Source organism: Triturus cristatus, chromosome 9 (assembly GCF_964204655.1).
Source record: "Triturus cristatus chromosome 9, aTriCri1.1, whole genome shotgun sequence".
In the NCBI taxonomy this organism is placed as follows: Eukaryota; Metazoa; Chordata; class Amphibia; order Caudata; family Salamandridae; genus Triturus; species Triturus cristatus.
The window spans coordinates 500,753,677-500,774,941 of NC_140592.1; the positions used below are offsets into that span (position 1 = coordinate 500,753,677).

Consider the following 21,265-nt stretch of genomic DNA (forward strand, 5'->3'; position numbering starts at 1 on the left):
CATCTCCTCTGCAGCCTTCTGATACCTGGTTGGGTGGAATTCACACAATATGGAAGACCCATAAATTTGTATTTTTAAAACTTTTTGAAAATGTGGCTCAAAACAGTATACAAGTGTGTCAACTAACACAACGCGTCTCGAACAGCACACACTCAGCAGGGCATCTGTTAGATCCCATTTTCCCTAACTTATGTGCCTGAACAGCCAGTCCGCCCATGAGCTGGACTGACCACTATCTGGTATCCTTGACAAGTCCATTTTAAAGCGCCCCTGGCATAAACTGGATGCTGACCACTTTCGTAACCTCCTCCTCAGTCTAAGGCGAATCTCCCAGATAACTCTGAAAGGGCAGATAGCGTTCCGTCCGACTGGCTCACACAATCCCTCGATACTTGTATCCCTGCCAAATTGTCTCACAGTTGCAGAACACAGTCCAGTCCAGAAAAACTTGCAAAGCCCTGGAACGGGCATGGAGACAGCAATACGACCCAGCCCTGAAAGTACAATATCAGGTGGCTATTAAAAATTACCATAAATCCATTCAGAAATCAAGGGCCGACTACTTTGCAGATAAAATCAAAAATAGCAGCAATCCGGCAAAATGCATCTTTTCCTTGCTTAATGATCTCAAATCTTCATGGCAACCCAATTAATCCCCCTTCTCTTCCAACCAGCAATGAGAGGCACTGGCCTCGTTTTTTGTTAAGAAGGTTGAGGACATTTACAAAACCTTTCCCCTACTGTGATTAAGTCAGGCTCCCCAACTCCGATCAACCCTGCCCCTTCACTCTCTACCTTTCCTGCACTCTCCCAGGAACTAATGCGCACCATTTGCAATAAAATTAAATCAGGATCCCCAGCGGATCCCCTCAAACCTGATCCGTTTTAGAAATTTCTACCTCAGCTTCTTCCCCCCTTCTGCACTTTTATAAACCTGTATATGTCCTCTGCTGTAGTCCCCACCTCCTGGAAACATGCAAAAGTGATTCCACTACTCAAAAAACCCAATCTGGATGATTCCAAGCTGGAAAATATTTGCCCTATCTCTCTTCTTCCTCTGGTATCTAAAGTCACTGAATCCTATATAAACACCATTCTCACCACTTTCATTGAAGCCAACGATCTGCTAGACCCCGCCCAAAATGATTTCTGTCCATAACATAGTACCCAAATGGCCCTTCTGGCAGTTATGAAACATCTTCCGAGTTCACTGGATGAAGGGCGTGCCTCGGCTCGGGTCTTCTGGATCTGAGCGTCGCATTCGATACGGTGTCTCATCAGATCCTTCTGCAGCGCTTAGAGGATATTGGTATCGGTGGCTTGGCCTTAAGCTGGTTCTCCTCCTTTCTTATTCAATGTTTACATTCAACCTCTGGCTGCAGTGGCCAAGAACAGGGGCCTAACTGTGGTCTCCTACGCAGATGACAGACCGTTAGATCCACACCGGATGCTACCAAATAAAAAAACTTATTGACAGCTATTGCGGACTGGATGACATCCAACTGTCTTCAATTGAATGACAACAAATATGAGATCCTTCTGGTGGGCAAAAACACTCATCTGTGGAGCGAACACCGGTGGTCATCCAATCTAGGCCCCCAAACAGCTGGTAAAAATGTCTGGGCATATGGGTCGACTCTGCGTCGATCTTCCAGGCTCAAACAAAAGGTGGAAGCCAGAGTCTGTTTTGGACTCCTACGTGGTCTCAAGCCACTGCTTGGATTCTTCGACACCAACACCCGCCAGGTTATTATCCAGGCTACTATACTATCAAGGGTTGATTACGCAAGTTCTCTTTACCTAGGGGCCAATAAAGCAGAAATACATTGCCTTCAAAGAGCACAAAACGCTGCCGCCCGGATGCTCTTTGGCCTGCTGAGAACCTGCTCTATTTCAAGCTTTTTATGCAGAGTGCAGTGGCTCCCGGTGGAGGAGCAAATTAATTTCAAAGCCCTGTGCATCTCCCATAGAATCCTGAATGCCCAGCCCCCTGATATTTTAGCCCTACATACCCAACCACCAGCTGTGGTCTACCAGTCAACACCTGGCGTATGTACTTTGTGTTAAGAGCGCCCGGGCCGGAGGGTGCTCCTTGTGTGCCCTCGCTCCTAAGCTCTGGAATGTCCTTCCTGTTAACATCAGAAGCATCCAAAATCATGTGTCATTCTGAAAGGCTATAAAAACATATCTCTTTCTGAAATAACCTGCTCCCCTCTTCCAACAGCTCCTTAGCTCTCACTTGGCATTAGGATCAGTGCTGGGACACCCCTGTGCTGGGGCAGCTATGCGCTCTACAAAACTAACAACATAACATACCATAACATAACAAGTGAAAAGGAGACAGGACTCAAGGGAACATTTTAGTTTATGCTTTTTAATAATTTTATAGTGTCAGAGCCTCCCAGTTTTGTCCATAAGGGACAAACCTTTTCTCCAGGCAGATCTCTCAGCTCAAGAGCCTCAGGATTCACCCACGCTAGTTGCTGTTCTGTAATGGTTCTTGAACCCAAAGCTGGTGGTTGCATTTCTATGCAGCTAAAGGCAATATGGTGTAGGAAGCTCTCCTACGGGCTTCCGGGTGTCTGTTCACATGGTTGATCATACTGGCCCACACCCAGTCTGCCTGAGACGCTGGTTCTGAGAAGGCAGAGCTAACCAGGCAGAACTGAGCTCTGATACTCCAGGAAGTCTTCCAATGGTTTCAGGCACCCCACTCACTCCAGCTTTCAGACAAAGAGAATATAGAGGGTCGCAAAACAGGGAGAGATCCAAAGGATCACCTGACAAAATCACAACTCATGTAAGCGGCGACTAAATATAGGTGCTACACTCCATTGAGAGTAATGACCCAGTAGTCTGCTTATTTGTTTCTCAAATATTTGTTTTTCATTTTGCCAGTGCATTTAATTTGGTGAGGCACTTATTTAATTCATAGCAGGAGAATGCAATGACCCCTCTGATCCAGTGTGCCCTTTCAAAATGGCACAAAGAAATGAAAAAAAGGACTTCAAACAATTTATGTTTTTTTCAATCACAAGTGAGAACAACTCTTATTTGTTCACTTGAAATTGAGAAATAAACTGTATATAAAATGAAAAAAGAAATCAGAAATTTAAGCATTTACAAAACTAGAAACAAAATTGCAAACTTTATTAATCTAAAATGCCATGTTCAAAAAGCCCACCCAGAGGTTAAAGCTTTCATATTTCTGGGTATGTGTGAAGTATTACTTGGATTGAAGGGCAGTGAAGAGCGTTTGTAAAGAGTTTATCCACATGCTCTTCAGCATGCAGATTACACAGGCATTGGTGGTCTTTTTCAAAACAATGAGGGGAGATGATATTGGAAGTCAGATATTATTAGTATTATTGTTTGTCAAAATGTTCTTCTTTTTTTTTCTAAGAATTTACGCTGACCGTTGCCACTTTGTTGTTGAGAGTTATTTTATGTGATAGTTCTTTTGGAGCACACCCGTGGAGTAACGAAACCTGAGGGGGCCGCCCAGCGATGTACATGGAGGGGGCTCTCCCCAGTCCACCACCTATCATTTTGCCCCACAGCCAAAAATTCTGGTATTTTTTTTATTGAAACCTCCAACATTTATTGAAATGCCTCTATATTGTCTTGCTCAAAGTTCTAATAAGAAAGTGAGAAACACTTTTAACACCTAAGCTATGTTATTTGTAACATTATTGTCAAGTGTAGATTATTCAACTGAGACTGCAAACAGAACAATGCCCAGGAGCAGTCCCATTGTTTCAGGAACTGCCTATCACTGAAGAACAAAGAACAACTGCATAGGGTCTGAATTAGAATTGACATTGATGGAAAATAACTTGAAAATTTGAAAGACAGACACAAACCTGCAATTTCACAGACTCAACTGACAATATACACGAGAAGTACATAAGATATAACTCAGTATCCTGCCAGCTCCAAGAGAAATAAACTGGTGTGGATTATCTGCATGCCACGCACTTTTGTCTGTCAGTGGTTGAGCATGATAAAAACCACTCTATAGTATTTAAAATGAACTGAGGAGGCTATTTCAACCATCTTGGCTTTTTAGTAAGCAGGACAAAACAAGCAGGCAAACGAGGCTGAGGATGAAAATTGATTGGATGCTTCAGAACATTGATGCAGATGTTTGTCTGTATTTATCATGGCTGTAGTGTAAATAATGCTAAATACAAGATTTAAGGTACACATATTACAGACAAGTGCAAACAACACCGTAAATAACACATCATGTAGAATATAAACAAACCATATTAGCAAGTACCTAAGGACAGAATCTATACTAATTGTAGTTGGTGAAGCAACGGAAAAAGTGAAAATACTTTCAAAGTCCATAATAAAACAATCACCAATCTAGCAATATACAAAAATCAAGTGTGTTTTGAAAAACAATCCTTTTTTCTTCTTGCATCAAGTTGAAAATACTTTCAAAGTGCATGATAAAAACAAGTCCAGCAGTATTTAAAAAATGAAGCAAAGTTAGTCAAACAATTCCCCCTCTGGGTTGTGTAGGAAGGCGCAAATATTGCATAGTGACTTGTCAAACAAAAACAGGTGAAACAGCTTACAAAATTCAAACTAGTTCAATCAAAAATTGGCACTTTGGTTTGTGCATGAATGTGCAAACATTTCAAAGTGGCTGTGAGAACAATAACAAGTACAGCAGGCAGCAGCATACAAAATAAATCCAGTTTAGTCAACCTATGCCCCTTTGGTATGTGCATGAATGTGCAAATATTTCAAAGTGACTGGCAACACAATAACAAGTTCAGCAGCATAAACATCAAACCAGTTTAAGCAAACAATTCCCTTTTTGAAGGCACAAATATTTAAAAGTAACTGGTGAAACAATAAAAAGTTCAGCAGCATAAAAATCAAACCAGTTTAAGTAAACAATTCCCTTTTTGAAGGCACAAATATGTGAACGTGACTAATGAAACAGGTTCAGCAGCATAAAAATCAAACCAGTTGAAAAAAACAATTCCCCTTTTGAAGGTGCAAACATTTTAAAGTGACTGGTGAAACAACAAGTTCAGCAGCATAAAAATCAAACTAGCATATGTGATGTCCTGTTTTGATATAAAAGAAACTTTAATGGATGTTGCATGAAACACAAAGACAACATTTCTCTACAAAATACATGTCAGAGACTCTCACACACCACCCACATTAAGAATAAATTCCAGGAAAACTGTATTTAAAACGATCTATTTATGATTCAAAGTCATTAGTGCAAGACTCTTTGAGCACAGAACAGAGCTGACTCTATCAGGGGGCCCCTGAAAGGCTTGGGCCTTGGGCTAGAGCCAGAGGCACAACTAGAGCCAAATTTCGGGGGGGGGGGGGGGGGGGGGGGGTGGGGGCTGAGCAAAAATTGCGGGGGGGGGGGCTGAACTTTAAGCAATAGGCATAGTGGAGCTGCAGGGGCTCTTAGAAGGGGTGAAACCACAGCAAGGTCTCATTAACATGCAAATGGTCTTTTAAAGACCTGTGAAGTGCTCGGGTGCGGCTGCTTTTTTGCCCGGGAAGGTGTCTCATCCCGGGCTGCCACACACGACGAGGGGGTGGGGGTGGGGGGGTTAGGCGGAAGCCCTGTGATTCCAATGGGTGTTGCGCGCCTGGCTAGAGCCCACTTTTCCCATGCCTTAAAACATCTCTGAATGTGTCTGAAAGGAAGACTCGCCCTCTCCCTGCAGCACATTTCTGCCCTGTGGCCAGTAACTGGGCCCGGCACAGGAAAAGCAGCTTGCCCTGAGCACTATCTTATCATGATATTAATAGGGGAGTCCGGAGGGGCAGGGAATGAGGCATCAGTAATACCGCCGCAGGCCCGGTACGCTCCCCAGATAACCTGCACCGCCACCAGCACCATTCAATGCGTCTTAGTTGTGACAGCAAGGTGAGGTGACTGAAAATATACTGCACGTCTGCACCTTGCTGGGTCAGATGCCGGTGTAGTAGTAGCTGCTTTGCTTCACTTACTTCACACTTGCTACCGTGGCATTGGCACCAGTCGAAGCAGTGGCAGGGCCAGGGCCAGGCGCAGAATAGACGTGTCACTGGTTCATTACGGTCCAGTTTCGAATTCCACTGTGAAGTGCACGCAACCGCAACCCGCACATGACTGACCCACCCTCCTGTGCCCCACTCTGAAGACCACGGTGAGCGTGGTTACTGTCACCGCGCAGCACTGCACAGTGGCGTCACTAGGGGGGTGCGGGGGGTGCGGACCGCACCGGGTGACACCATCGCATGGGGTGACACCGTCCGTGACACCATCGGGGGACTGGGGGCATGCTTTTGAAATGGAGCCACTAGGTGCTGTTTTGAGACCTGTGCGTGCCGGATTGCCCTGAAACGAAATGTAAACATGTTCGTGTTTTAAGAACCGAAAAATATCTCTAAAATCTGGACTCAGGAGATAGGTAACCGAAGGGTCTCAATGCTCTCTTTGCCGTGCACAGCTGCGCGCCCCTCGGCTGCCGCCAGGTGGTACCTATTGAGCAACTGCAGGTCCGAGGGGCGGGCTCCCAGGAATGAGGAACCAGAGCAGAGCCGGTGCTTGCGAGCGGGAGCACTTTGAATGGCTGAGGAGGGGGGCTCCGAGCTGGGATAAACTCCGGTGCTGCAAGTAATGCTGCGCCGCCCGCAATGAGAGAGGAGCCCGCCACCTGCCCTCAGCCCCTTCGCCCAGAGTGCACCTGGAGGTAGGTGGCATTGGAGAGGGGAGCAGGGCACCACTGCCATTTGCTACTGGGCGGGGTAGGGGGTGTCTTGGGGCTGACAACCGTTAGAAGAATTTCACACAGTACATTCATTACAAACAGCCAGTTTGTAGCAACAAGCCCTCCACAGATATCTGAGCATTTTTATACTCCGGCCTCAGATTGTAAATACATCCCTGGAGATGAGGCACGTGTAGATTTTCAGGCCATTATTCTAAAGCAAATATTGCTCGTCGTTGTACGATTTAGAAAGTAGCACCTAAAAAAGGCGTCTTATTACCCAGTTCAGCAGCTTGAATTCTTTAACTAGAAGCCTCTCAAGTTTGGCAGTAACACCAGAGAGTGACAGTTGTTTTTTCCTCTCTCTCGTTTCAAAGTTAATTAGTCCATGTTATTTTTATTATTTTTCAGTCTGTTTTTCCGTGTCTCTGAATGTGTGAAAAATCTATTTCAAGCAGATCTGGGATCATTATAATATTTTATCGTGAACATTTGGATGCAATTAAACTAATGTCACTGAGATTTGTGGTTAAGAATAAAACCATTGATAGTGGTGCCACATAAGGGGGTGCACTCACGTTTAGCGAGACGTGAGCGGCTTGCACGTGCATTCATCTATTTTTCTTAGCAGAAATGAAATATTTAGAAGGACGAGCCACACTCACAGTGGAGGGGGAGGGGCTTCCCGAGGGGGTTCATGCAAGAATCAATGCGCAAGAAGATCACACCAACGTGGACGTTTCCTTAGCATTGAAACTCTCTGGTTTTACCTGGATTGCCACACAATTAGACGAGGGTGATAATTAATAATTGCACCCTCCGGTGGACTGTGTTTCTTTCACTTTCTCTTTGCATTGTTTGAGTTCTCCCTGGGTCAAACACTGAGATGAGGGTGGGGGTGAACGAGTGCCTGGGGCTCTTTTTAATCTGCTGCACCAGTCGTGGTCTTAAAATAAACTACTCCAGTCCTCAACCACATATGTCCAGGCGTCCAACGCTGGCTGGGAGGCGCAGAGCACTCCCAGCTGTACAGGCCGCACGCCGCAGACAGGCTGCTCCAGGTGCAGCCCGTCCTTCGAGCTGGCACCGTCTGCACTGCAAGCCTCTCTCTTCCGTACAGACCCCTCTCCTAGCTTGGAGTCCTCACTGCTATGCACATACCTCGTCCTATAGGCCAGTTTCTATTGTTTCTACAGGCCTGTGTGCGCGGTACAGACTCCTATGGGGTTCCAGACCTTACTGCTCTGCACAGGCCTCTTCTAGGATGCTCTGGTTTATGCAGGCCTCACTCCTCTCTCAGGCCTCAGTGGCGTCACTAGGGGAATGCGGGGGGTGCGGACCGCAGGGGTGACACCAAGTTACCGCACTGGGTGACACCAACCCTAGTGACGCCACTGGCACTGCATGCGTGTCTTGCACAAATGTGAGCGTGCAGCATTGCGCGGCCGTGGGAGCCGAATCTTCATCTCCAGTCAGGCCAGGGACACACATATTAAAATAATATTGGCCTGCCGGCCAGGCCCATGGTCATAATACAGCAAGTGCGGTGCACAGGTGTGGCAGCAGGTATTTAAAATGTGGCACAGAGACTGTGCGCGGAGGCTGTGCTTCACTCAGTGACACTGCGGCCGCTAAATAAACTAATTGGCCCCGGCCCCGTTGGCCGCGGTCGGCGTCATTCCCCAACCCTGTCCTGCTCGCTGCTCAGTCTCAGTACCAGTTTGTATTTGTGGTAAGGAGGCCCCCTAAACCTCCACCCCACGCCCCCCCCACCCCGCCCCGCAGGAGCTATTGTTAAGCCAGTGAAGCACACATAATATTTCAGTCATAAAAATGCATTTACTGTGTGGTCAATGGTTGTACTCCTGGGGACTCCTAGTGGAATATAACATACATGTGTAATGTTTCCTGTCAGCTCTGTGGTTCAGAACATGTACATTGTAAACACATACCTTCGTATAACCCAAACTGTGCGCACATCCGTATTCCTGTGTACTGTGAAGAAACCAGCCTTTTACACATCTGTTCATTGTATTTTTCTCTATGGCAAAAGACCATGTAACCCTTAGATCCATGTTCAGATATTGGGCCCATGTTTTACGATGTGCTATGTTAGAAAGAGTGTTTTAAGGCTTCCCGGATGGCTCTAAAGAGGGATCAGGTACATTCCAGGATCTTGGGGCCACCACTGATACATATCCCAGGCTCGGTCAAGAGAATGGGGAACAAGTTGGAAGGGAATTAAGTTTTCGCTCAAATGATTGTTGCCAGAAAAAATTCCTCCGTCATCCATTTGCCAGGGTCCTGGCTACCATAAGTGCACAATGTGCAGGACATGCAGGACACGTGTTCAGGGGGTTGAGGGGGCCACTGTACCACAATTAGAGCTGGTTTGTACTAACAAACTGGAATGAGGGGGGTATTTTCTTTGCTTTCATTTGTCCCAAGGTAGTACATCCTTTATACGTCACCACCACTTGTGCTTAGTGATGGGCAAGTGCATGTTGTTGCATAATAGATGGAAAGTAGTCAGAACCGTCGGCAAAGAATAAAGATTTGCAGGGATAGGGGAGGCCTAACATTGGAAACTGATTAGGAGTTCATGATTGTTAGACGGCGACCTCAGAGGAAGGGGGGGTCCTGACTACCCTGAGTCCCACCCGTGTAGTATCGTAGCCGGGCACTGGCGGGAGATTCCCCAGGGGGAGGAATCTCGCAACTAGGATCGTACTTCTGGCACCACACGACACAGAGAGACCACACTGGGTATTCTCAGAAACAAGCTTTATCAACTAGGTATCACTGCAAATATGTACAAGGTGAGCACGGGCTCAAGAGTCTCGGAAAGGTAGGGGGTAGCGGGACTGTCTCTGGTAACGGTTCAAAGCAGGGACGTATCCGGCGCACAGCTCACAATCCTCGAGCTGGGGGATACGTGGTCGGAGTCGGGGTCCGGCGGGACCGTGAGAGTCTGGGGGAGCCGCGAGTCACTCAGCGGGCTCAGGTACAGGTTCGGAGGTCTTACGATCTTCAAGGAGCCGCGAGTCACTCAGCAGGGCCCAGGTACAAGTTCGGAGGTCTTACGATCTTCAGGGAGCCGCGAGTTACTTAGCAGGGCTCAGGTACAAGTTCGGAGGTCTTACGATCTTCAGGGAGCCGCGAGTCTCTCAGCAGGGCTCAGGTACAAGTTCGGAGGTCTTACGATCTTCAGGGAGCCGCGAGTCTCTCAGCAGGGCTCAGGTACAAGTTCGGAGGTCTTACGATCTTCAGGGAGCCGCGAGTCTCTCAGCAGGGCTCAGGTACAAGTTCGGAGGTCTTACGATCTTCAGGGGGCCGCGAGTCACTCAGCAGGGCTCAGGTAGGTTCAAGTTCCAGGAGCCGCGACCACGTCGGCAGGCTCTCGTTGTTCCAGCGTCGAATCTCTCGGACAGTCTCAGAGCACCCCTTGTTATAGGTCGACCCCTCTTTGATGTCCGGAGTCTGTGCAGGCAGGGGTCTTGTCACCTGGGGGCCGCTTGTCGGGGTTTCCTGCTATTGTCTTTTGATCCTTTCAGGGCCGGGTCGGGAGGAGTCCCAGACACCCAGCAGGCACGGAGCCAGCCCGCAGGGAGGCCGGAGGGCCGATCGAAACCCATCGTCCCAGGGGAGTTAGAGGTGCGATAGAAACTGCTCCTCCCTCTCTCATCCCCTGGAAGCGTGATGTCCTCCAGCCGGAGTGGCGCCTCGAGGCCCGGGTCACGCTGGGGCCGGGCGGCCATCTTGTTGCATGGAGTGGGCACGCGGGTCCGGGGTGGCCGAAAGAAGAGAGGCCATGGACGGGGATGTCCGGGGTTGGTGCGGGTGTCCTGGTGGGAAGGGTCGGCTGGCCGTGTGCTTGGGCTGCAGGTACCAGGTTTCGGTGGTGCGGGGGTACGGAGGGCCATTCTACGAGGCCGGGTCCAACACGCGTCCCCCCCAGCTGAAAGCCGGAGAGAACTGCCCATCACCTTGGGGGGTTCTCTTCGCTGAGGCGGAAGAACCGGGAGAGGCCGTCAGCGTTGGCGTGGTCCGTACCAGGGCGGTGTTCTACGGTGAAGTCCATTCCCTGGAGGGAGATTGACCACCGCAGTAGGTTGGGGTTTTCTCCTCGCATCTGCATGAGCCATCGCAAGGGCCGATGGTCAGTTTGGACTCTGAAATGAGTGCCGAACAGGTAGGGTCGTAGTTTTTTGAGGGCCCAGACCACGGCGAAGGCTTCGCGCTCTATGGTGCTCCACCTCTGTTCTCGGGGCAGCAGCCGCCGACTGAGGAAGGCGACGGGCTGGTCTAGGCCTTGATCATTCACTTGGGACAGGACGGCCCCAATGCCATGCTCGGAGGCATCGGTCTGGACTATGAACTCCTTGGTGTAGTCGGGAGCCTGGAGGACGGGGGCAGTGCACATGGCCTTTTTTAGAGCATCGAAAGCTTCCTGGCAGGCAGCCGTCCACTGCACCTTCTTTGGCTGTTTTTTAGACGTGAGTTCAGTGAGAGGGCCGACCAGGCTGCCATACCCCCGAATGAATCGGCGGTAGTAGCCCGTGAGTCCCAGAAAGGCTCGGACCTCTGTTTGGGTGATGGGTGGTTCCCATGCCAGGATGGCGTCGATCTTTGGCTGTAGAGGGGCGACCTGGCCACTCCCGACTTGGTGCCCCCGGTAGACTACGGATCCTTGCCCGATCTGGCACTTGCTGGCTTTTACGGTGAGGCCTGCCTGGCGCAAGGCGGTTAGCACTCTCCGGAGGTGCTGGAGGTGCTCACTCCACTCTGAACTGAAGACAGCGATGTCGTCCAGATAGGCCGCGCTGAACTGTTCTAGCCCGGCCAGGACCCTATTCACCAGTCTCTGGAAAGTGGCCGGGGCATTTTTCATCCCGAAGGGCATCACGCGGAAGCGGTAGTGCCCATCGGGGGTGGAGAAAGCAGACCGCTCCTTGGCCCCTTCGGTGAGCGCAATCTGGCAGTATCCGCAGGTGAGGTCGAAAGTGCTGAGGAACCGGGCGGCCCCTAGTCGGTCAATGAGCTCGTCGGCTCGTGGAATGGGGTGGGCATCGGCTCGGGTAATGTCATTGAGCCCCCGGTAATCCACGCAGAACCGGAGCTCGGGGGCGACACCGGGGGCTGCTGCCTTCGGAACCAGGACCACGGGGCTGGCCCAGGGACTGTCAGAGGGCTCGATCACCCCCAGGGTCAACATCTTCGAGACTTCAGCTTGAATGCAGGACCGGACCCGGTCAGGAACCCGATAGGCTCGGTGTCTCACCGGCGGGCTGTCCCCGGTGTCCACATCGTGAACACACCAGTTGGTGACCCGGGGGGTCAGGGAGAAGAGGTCGGAAAATTGTCTGAGGAGCTGGCGGCAGTCCGCTTGTTGCTGGGCAGTGAGGGCTGGGGAGAGGTTCACTCCCTCCACGGAGCCATCCTGCTCCTTGACACACAGGAGGTCCGGGAGGGGATCCGACTCATCTTCGGCCCCGTCATCGGTGGCCAGCAGGAGGCTCAGTTCTGTCCGCATGAAGTGAGGCTTGAGGCGGTTCACGTGCAGGACCCGGAGGGGATCCCGAGGCGACTGGACGTCCACCAAGTAGGTGACTTGACTCTTCCTCTCAACCACTTTGTAGGGCCCAGTCCATCGGTCCTGGAGGGCGCCAGGCTTCACGGGGCCATGACCCACACCTGCTGGCCCGGCTGGAACTCGACCAGAGTAGCATTCTGGTCGTACCAGCGCTTCATTTCTTCTTGACTCGCCTCCAGGTTGGCCTCGGCCAGTTCTCGGAACCTCCTGGTCTGGTTCCGGAGGGCCAGGACATATTGGAACACATCTCGGGGGGTGGTCTGGGGTGCTGCCTCCCACCCTTCCTTAACCAAACTGAGGGGACCTCGGACGGGGTGCCCATAGAGTAATTCAAACGGGCTGAACCCTAAGGACTTCTGGGGGACCTCCCGGTAAGCGAACAAGAGGCAGGGGAGCAGGACGTCCCACTTACGCCGGAGGGGCTCTTCTAGGCCAGCGATCATCCCTTTCAAAGTCCTATTAAACCTCTCTACTAGGCCGTTCCCTTGGGGATGGTACGGGGTGGTGAACTTATAGGACACCCCACATTGTTGCCACAGGGACGTCATATACCTTGATATAAAATTAGTTCCGCGATCGCTCACGACCTCGCGGGGGAAACACACCCTGGAAAAGATCCCCATCAGGGCCCGGCCCACCACGGGGGCCGTAATGGTGCGTAGGGGAATAGCCTCCGGATAGTGGGTGGCGTGGTCTACTAGGACCAAGATGAAACGGTGACCTTGGGAGGTGGGGGGGTCCAGTGGCCCTACGATGTCGAGTCCGACTCGTTCGAAGGGGGTACTGACGACCGGGAAGGGTTGGAGGGGAGCCTTGCGCTTCCCCCCACTCTTCCCACTGGCTTGGCACGTGGGGCAGGACTTGCAGTGTGCCTCTACCGCTGCTTTCATTTTAGGCCAATAAAAATGGGTCACGAGACGGCTGTAGGTCTTGTCCTGACCCAGGTGGCCGGCGAGGGGGACGTCGTGGGCTAAGCCCAGGAGGAAATCTCGGAAGCGGAGGGGTACCACCAGTACCCGTCCGGATCCCAGCTCCACCGATTTCTGCTCACTATACAGGATGTTATTCTCCCAATAGACTCGGTGCGTTCCGGTCTGGTCACCTGCGGCTTGGCCCTCGGCCTGACGCCGCAGCCCGATCAGGGAAGGACAGGTGGCTTGCTCCCGGCAAAATTCTTCCCGGGTGGGCCCGCCCTCGTGGCGCCAATGGGCCAACTCGGGTAGATCCCCCAACTCGGGGACCGGGGCGGGGTCGGATGGTGCGGGTTCGTCGCTGGCGACGGACCCTTCCGATGGGGGAACGGGAGGACCCTCGGCGGGGACGGTACGGGTTTCTTCGACCGGGGTGCTCTCGACTTCTCTCCGGGGAGTGAGTCGGGCTGTCATAGATCGGGTGGTGGCACACACCCACTCGGGGAGTCCCATCATTCCTAGGTGGGCCTTGCGCTCTACGTGCTTCCAGGGAGAACTCTCCAGGTCGTTCCCTAGGAGGCAGTCGACCGGCTGGGAGGTTCTTACGGCCACCTTGAGTTTACCTATCACCCCTCCCCACTCAAATGGCACCAGGGCTACCTGACACATACTTTCCCTATTGTCTGCGGATATTACGGGGCAAAAGACATTGGGGAGGATCTGCTCCTCGGGGACTAGGTGCCTGAGGACACCGGTGATACTGGCCCCGGTGTCCCGCAGGGCCTCTACCTGGTGGCCATTGATCTTGACGAGCTGCCCATATTTCTGTGTGTTGGACGGTAGGAGGCTACCAGGGATCATTTCCCTATCTCCCAGGGATACTAGGGCCATAGCGGCGGGTTCCCACTCCTCGGCTTCCTCAACCTCCTCCCCCAGGGCTACGTTGGCTATCTGTCTCGCAGGGGTGACTTGGGTGGCCATGGGACACTCTGGGTCATTGGCGTAGTGCCCGGGTTTCTGGCAACGGAAGCATGTGACGGTCACCCGGTGTCCCCGTCTCCCAGGGGGCCCGGTCACTGGTGGAGGGGGCGCCGGGAAAGGTGGAGGTGGTGTCTTCGGGGGGCTAGGCTGGGACTCTCTCGGCCCTCCCTGGTTCCCTCCCCCTCTCTGGCGGGGTGGTCCCTGACTGGTTCGGGGGTACTCTCCTACCATGCCCCGGGAGACCCGGGTGTTGGTCCAGCGGTCGGCCTCCACAGCCAGCTTCCGGGGATCTGTAAGCTTGCTATCCAGCAGATGTTGACGTAGCTCTATGAAGCAGTTCGCAGCCAGATGTTCCCATAACATGAGATCCGTGAGTTCGGCAAGGGTGGTGACTTTGCTGCCCTTGACCCACCCATCGAAGGCCCGACTAAAAAAGTTTACATACTCCACCCAGGTGGTGCCCGGGATCTTCCTGCAGTCCCGGAACCGTTGGCGGTACATTTCTGGGGTGAGGCCGTATCTTGTGAGGAGAGCCTCTTTCATGTGGCTGTAGGAGGTCTGCAGGGAGAGGGGTAGGTCGAGCAGGGTGTCCCTTCCTTCGCTCAGAAACCGCCCCCACAACCCCGCCCCCCAGTCCTTCTGTGGGATCCGATGGAAGGTCATGGCGACCTCGTAGGCCCGAAACCATTGCTGAATGTCATCGTTTTTGTAATATTCCTTGACCACATCCTTGGGGATGTGGACCTTCTGTTCCGATGGGGGGGCCGTCTCTCGGTTTCCCGAGGGCCTCCCGTCCTCATTTCGGGCCTTGAGCTCGAGTTCCTTTAAGCTGCGTTCGTGCTCCAGTTGGAGCTTCCTTCCTTCGTGCTCCCGTTGGAGCTTCTTTTCTTCCAGTTCGCCTTGTACGCGCATTTGCTCTACCGCTAGCTTTTTTTCCGCTAACTTCAATTCGCCCTCGATTTTGAGTTTGGCTAACTCGAGTTCATGACTGCGGCTTCTCTCTCTGTCCGCGAGTTCTCCGGGGATAGGCCCCCGTCTGGTACAATGCCTCGCACCTGATTGTCGCTGTTTTCACTTGGAGGGGGTTCGGCTTCGTCGGGGCGCTCCCCCGTGCCTTCCGGGCGGGAGGCCCCGGTCTCCACCCAAGTTTTCAGTGCTTTCTGCAAGTCTTCCTTAGTGTTGAGGCCAGTGGTAGCGATTTTAAGTTCTTTGCAAAATTGCTTTAGCTCTTTGTGTGTGTATTCTTCTAGATGCTCCACCTGGAACACTCTGTTGGCGTTGGTTTCTGCGGAGCTCATGGCGCTTCCTTCTGCCATCTTTGTTGGTCGTGCGTCCGTTGTTCACTGTACGATCTCTAGATGATGGGCCCGAATCCCGTCGCTTGCCACCAATGTTAGACGGCGACCTCAGAGGAGCCCGGAAGGGGGGGTCCTGACTACCCTGAGTCCCACCCGTGTAGTATCGTAGCCGGGCACTGGCGGGAGATTCCCCAGGGGGAGGAATCTCGCAACTAGGATCGTACTTCTGGCACCACACGACACAGAGAGACCACACTGGGTATTCTCAGAAACAAGCTTTATCAACTAGGTATCACTGCAAATATGTACAAGGTGAGCACGGGCTCAAGAGTCTCGGAAAGGTAGGGGGTAGCGGGACTGTCTCTGGTAACGGTTCAAAGCAGGGACGTATCCGGCGCACAGCTCACAATCCTCGAGCTGGGGGATACGTGGTCGGAGTCGGGGTCCGGCGGGACCGTGAGAGTCTGGGGGAGCCGCGAGTCACTCAGCGGGCTCAGGTACAAGTTCGGAGGTCTTACGATCTTCAGGGAGCCGCGAGTCACTCAGCAGGGCTCAGGTACAAGTTCGGAGGTCTTACGATCTTCAGGGAGCCGCGAGTCTCTCAGCAGGGCTCAGGTACAAGTTCGGAGGTCTTACGATCTTCAGGGAGCCGCGAGTCTCTCAGCAGGGCTCAGGTACAAGTTCGGAGGTCTTACGATCTTCAGGGAGCCGCGAGTCTCTCAGCAGGGCTCAGGTACAAGTTCGGAGGTCTTACGATCTTCAGGGGGCCGCGAGTCACTCAGCAGGGCTCAGGTAGGTTCAAGTTCCAGGAGCCGCGACCGCGTCGGCAGGCTCTCGTTGTTCCAGCGTCGAATCTCTCGGACAGTCTCAGAGCACCCCTTGTTATAGGTCGACCCCTCTTTGATGTCCGGAGTCTGTGCAGGCAGGGGTCTTGTCACCTGGGGGCCGCTTGTCGGGGTTTCCTGCTATTGTCTTTTGATCCTTTCAGGGCCGGGTCGGGAGGAGTCCCAGACACCCAGCAGGCACGGAGCCAGCCCGCAGGGAGGCCGGAGGGCCGATCGAAACCCATCGTCCCAGGGGAGTTAGAGGTGCGATAGAAACTGCTCCTCCCTCTCTCATCCCCTGGAAGCGTGATGTCCTCCAGCCGGAGTGGCGCCTCGAGGCCCGGTTCGCGCTGGGGCCGGGCGGCCATCTTGTTGCATGGAGTGGGCACGCGGGCCCGGGGTGGCCGAAAGAAGAGAGGCCATGGACGGGGATGTCCGGGGTTGGTGCGGGTGTCCTGGTGGGAAGGGTCGGCTGGCCGTGTGCTTGGGCTGCAGGTACCAGGTTTCGGTGGTGCGGGGGTACGGAGGGCCATTCTACGAGGCCGGGTCCAACAATGATATATGTCACTGGGAGGATGGGGTATAGAAATGTATGTGAAGTTGCAAAAAGGGTTAACAACTCAATGGATCAGAATAGGGCAAACAGAATCAGAGATGACAGCCACAGCAAGCCAGTGAAAGACGGAAGGTTCACTTGACCCATGGTCAGGATGATGTATGTGTCACGAGAAAACCTGTTATGCTGGGTGCAAAGGGTCAAGGAGGACATTTTGTAAGATTTTGTGACTTATGTTCCCTCGAACAAAGGTGAAGAGAAGATACATTGGGAAGACAAAATAAACAAAAGGGTGTCTGCTCAAAGGCCCAGAATGGAGCAAACAATATCATTGACAAATTCTCATTTGCGCCGTGGACACCATATGAATAGCTGATGGACAATGGGCCGTCGTCTTAACTTTTTGGTAGCTGTGATGATGCGTGTATAATTCAGACTGAAGGGCAGGCTCTTTGTGTTGCTCCATCTCATAACTAGAATCTTTCAGGCACTACCACACACTGCTTTGTGTCTTTTCCACCGGGCGCCCTGGCCTGAAGCTTAGCTGGATGTGTGGGGTTAGGAGGAGTTACACATATTCTACTAATTTGAGATTTTGGGTCTTAGCTTTGATCTTTCCAGAGATGCTTGTTGTCCACATTCCTCTATGTACAAAGGTTTCTGTGCACGCAGGCATGACTTCATCATAGATGGACAGCAGGGGCTGAACACTGGGTGTTCATATAGAAGTCGAACGCAGCCCTGGCCAAAGTAGATAATAGAATGGGAGAAACCGATGGGGGACCCCAAAGCACAGGGTATACCTTCCCTTCAATCGATTACCATGTCCCTACCTCCTTTAGGTCTCACTCCCACTTCAGAATAACCATTTCCCACCCCAAATAGGCCTCCATCATCAGGTGTACCTAGCACAACCCCACAAAATGCCTTCAGAAAGATTAAATAACTATTTACCACTCACAGTATCACTTTAGAGAACTAGAAAAAAGCAAAATGAGGGAGGCAGAATTACCTTCCTGTATTTTTATTTGTCTTGGTTAAAAAGGAGGACTGCAGTTGAAGGCACGGCCGTGCTGCACCTCGCCCACCAGTCTGTGCCCAAGTGAAGTTCGTGACCAGACAAGTCGTGCAGGCCAACTGTTGATTGGTTTTAGTGTGAGAGCTCATATGGGATTTAGGAAAGGAAGACCTAAGGCTAGCCCTTTTTTCTGGCGGGGTGGCTGGAGTTGAACTCCTGAAGATTTAACACCTATGCCACGGATCATTCACAATCCAGTCCTGAAGAGACCCCACATACATAGAAGGGTCGAAACGCCATCGACAAGCACTAAGAAATGACCATTACCCAGCATGTTTCATTGTACCTCTGCTGTTTAAACAATATATTTATTCACTTTATATATTCACTTTTTGTTGGTTCCATTTTGCACTTGGGGACACAATGCACAAACTGTTGCACTTTTGACTGAAAAGAAGTGTACTTATATTGAGATTGATTGTTTTGTTTATAAATATGCTATACCGAATTACACTGTGTAGTCGGTTCATTGTCCTCTGATATTATTGCACCTTTTTCTATCGTGATTTCGCAAAAATATTGCTTAAATAATGTCCACATAGCCCACAGGAACCGCTGTGTCATATATAAAACTAGTACCCTGGTTCCGTTGTGAGTAGGGTTCCCCTGTTCTTTTCCTTGATGGATCATTCAGGGCTCTCTTGTTCGCATGCAAGAACTGACACAGCCGTGTGCAGCGCAGCCCTATTTGTCTACTCCCTTGCACATATATGCTGTTCACTACTACACTGCAGGGGAGCGTCAGACTCCATAACTGCTTTATGATAACCTCTAACATGCTGCGCCGCAATGAACTGGGTTGAATGAAGTCAGAACCTAGGATGAGATCAACGCTCTCTGTGGAAAATGTGAGGGGGAATCCATTCTAGGGGATGAGGAGAATGTGGGAGAATGAGCACAAGGGAGAGAGGGTGAGGGGTGGGCTCCAGGTTGTGCTCTGTGTGTTGTGCATATTGTGCCCTGGGTGGAGATGTGGTAGGGAGGATTGCTGGATTGATAAAAGAAGAATGGATGGATGAATGGGTAAAAAGATGTTTGACTGTTTGGAAGTGTGAGTGGGAGGATAGATGGATGGAAAACTAATAATGAAAGGGTGGATGGATGGAATGGTGAAAGTATGAATGAAAGTATGAAAAGACGGATAGATGGATTTATATATGAAAGGCTTAAAGATGAACAAAAGGCGTTAATAAGGGACCTCATCTACAGTCGGTAGGGCTTACCTGCTTAGCTCACCCAATGGCATTCGAGGTTTGGATCGAAGTGGGGGGTATTTAATATTTGCTGGCTACTCCCTTGTTTGGCAGCTGAGGCAAGAACACTGGGAGAGGCAGATGAGTAGAGACAGAAATCACATGGTGCTCCTGTAAGTCTAATGGGGTCAGTTTCAGGGGTAGGGGTTGGTCTTTGGTTGTACGGCATTCCAGCAAGTCTCTCCTCTGTGGAGTCTCCAGGAGAGCTCCACTGTAACTAGGGCGTGAGTCGCGTAATGGAGATCAAGAGCAAACAAAGGGCTACAGAGTGATGGGTGCATGCACTCACGCTGTGCTGGTCACATGATCTGACCCCCCTCCCCCTCCCCCCCAATAACATGGCACTAATGGCGCAGAAGAAATGTGAAGAGAAATGGACTAAAAGTACTATCGTTCCATGGAGAATAGGCAGAAAAGTGGGTCTTTCAGATCGTTTTCATTTTGCTATTTTTGGTCAATCAATCAATCAGGGAGGTTAAAGCGCGCTACTCACCCGTGAGGGTCAAGGTGCTGGGGGGGGGGGGAGGGGAGGGACTGCTCCAGTCAAAAGACTTTGATGTCTAGATGGCTATGCTCAGCAGGAGTACATATAAAATAATATGCCTTAAATAGAGTATCTAATACGGGGATACTCAAAGTACAGCCCGGTAGCCGCATGCGGCCCTCTTGACCTTTTCATGCGACCCCCTGGTCAAAAGCAGTCCAGGACTTCTGTTTACTCGACTCAACACTAACATTTAAAAAATGTTAAATAAACTTGCAAGCATTTATTTAAAGTTAAAGTGAAAGCATCTTGCAACAAACCTGTAAAAATGTGACAAAGTTCTTTTAAAATTCAAAAAGGGATTTCATTAAGTAGCAGAACCATTTCTCCTTAGTATGTGAAATTATATCAGTGCAATGAGAAGCATTATTTTAAAAGTGATAGTTTTCAAACATGAATTTAGGAAGATTCTTTCTTCCACCCACCCTGACAACAAAGCCAATAGCGAACTAACGGGGCAAGTCAGTTGTTACATGCACCCTCTTGGTGGCCTGGGTTCCTCTTGTTCATGAATATTATAGTTTATTAAATCAAAACAAGAAGGTGGTTTTGTACAGCGCACATCCTGAAGTTATGTATTTCAAGGTCCTCTAAAATGTAATAATGAAGAAAAAAGGATGGAAAGTGAAATAAAACATTTGCCTAGGATTACACAATTTAGTAAAGTGGAGTATCCGGGATTAATCCCAGGTTTTCTGGTTTCACATTGTACAGTTCAGCCAATATATATATATATATATATATCTGTTTAGCTTCCCCTCAAGCCTACCCTCCTGCCCCCACCCCGACCACTACCCTGCTGGCATCAATCTTGCCCTCGGCCAAACATTTTGGCCCCTGGGAAAATGGTTGCGAGTACCCATGATCGAATACAATTATAAAATATAATATAACATAGATAGAAATGAAAAGTGCTGGAACTGTGAAAGTGCTTGTCAGAATCATTTACACTATTGAACAGTTAAGGAAATCATGAAACTGAGTTCCCATTCGATCCTGGTGACTTCAGCCTTGGAGCTCACCTCATAGAAGGCTTGCAGAATGGCATCTTTCAGCAGGCAGTCACTGTGTCGATTTGCCCCACCTTCTCTTGTTTATTCTAATGTTGTATAATAATGTATATAATGTTATACATTTTAATGTTGTTTATTGCAGATTGTAGATTCAACTGCCACAGGCGCTGTGTCCCATTTATTCCAGATGACTGCATTGGCGAGAGCAACTCCCCTGAGGCAGATGGTATGTATATAATAGTACATGTAAGCATGGTACTTTTTCTTCCATTATTGTAATGCTTCATTTCAGTTTCTGTATCTCCCTGTGCAGTATACCAAATTACATCAAATGCTTTGCACACAGCAGTCATCCAACACTAGGCAATTTCCATATGCATCAATTATACTGCATATGCCGATATGAAATACCGTACTGATACTACACCAGCTTAAACAGTTACACACACAGTACTTGAGATAATTCCTTCA

At 50.5% G+C, this 21,265-nt stretch overlaps 1 protein-coding gene across 1 annotated transcript in view; it reads left to right on the forward strand.

Annotated features, from left to right (window-relative positions):
• LOC146798204 (serine/threonine-protein kinase D3-like) overlaps positions 1-21,265 on the forward strand; it is a 508,587-nt gene that overhangs the window by 364,561 nt on the left and 122,761 nt on the right. Inside the window, exon 6 of the mRNA XM_085625489.1 lies at positions 20,937-21,020. Coding sequence (XP_085481615.1) covers positions 20,937-21,020 — 84 coding nt within the window. The remainder of the gene's footprint in view (positions 1-20,936; positions 21,021-21,265) is intronic.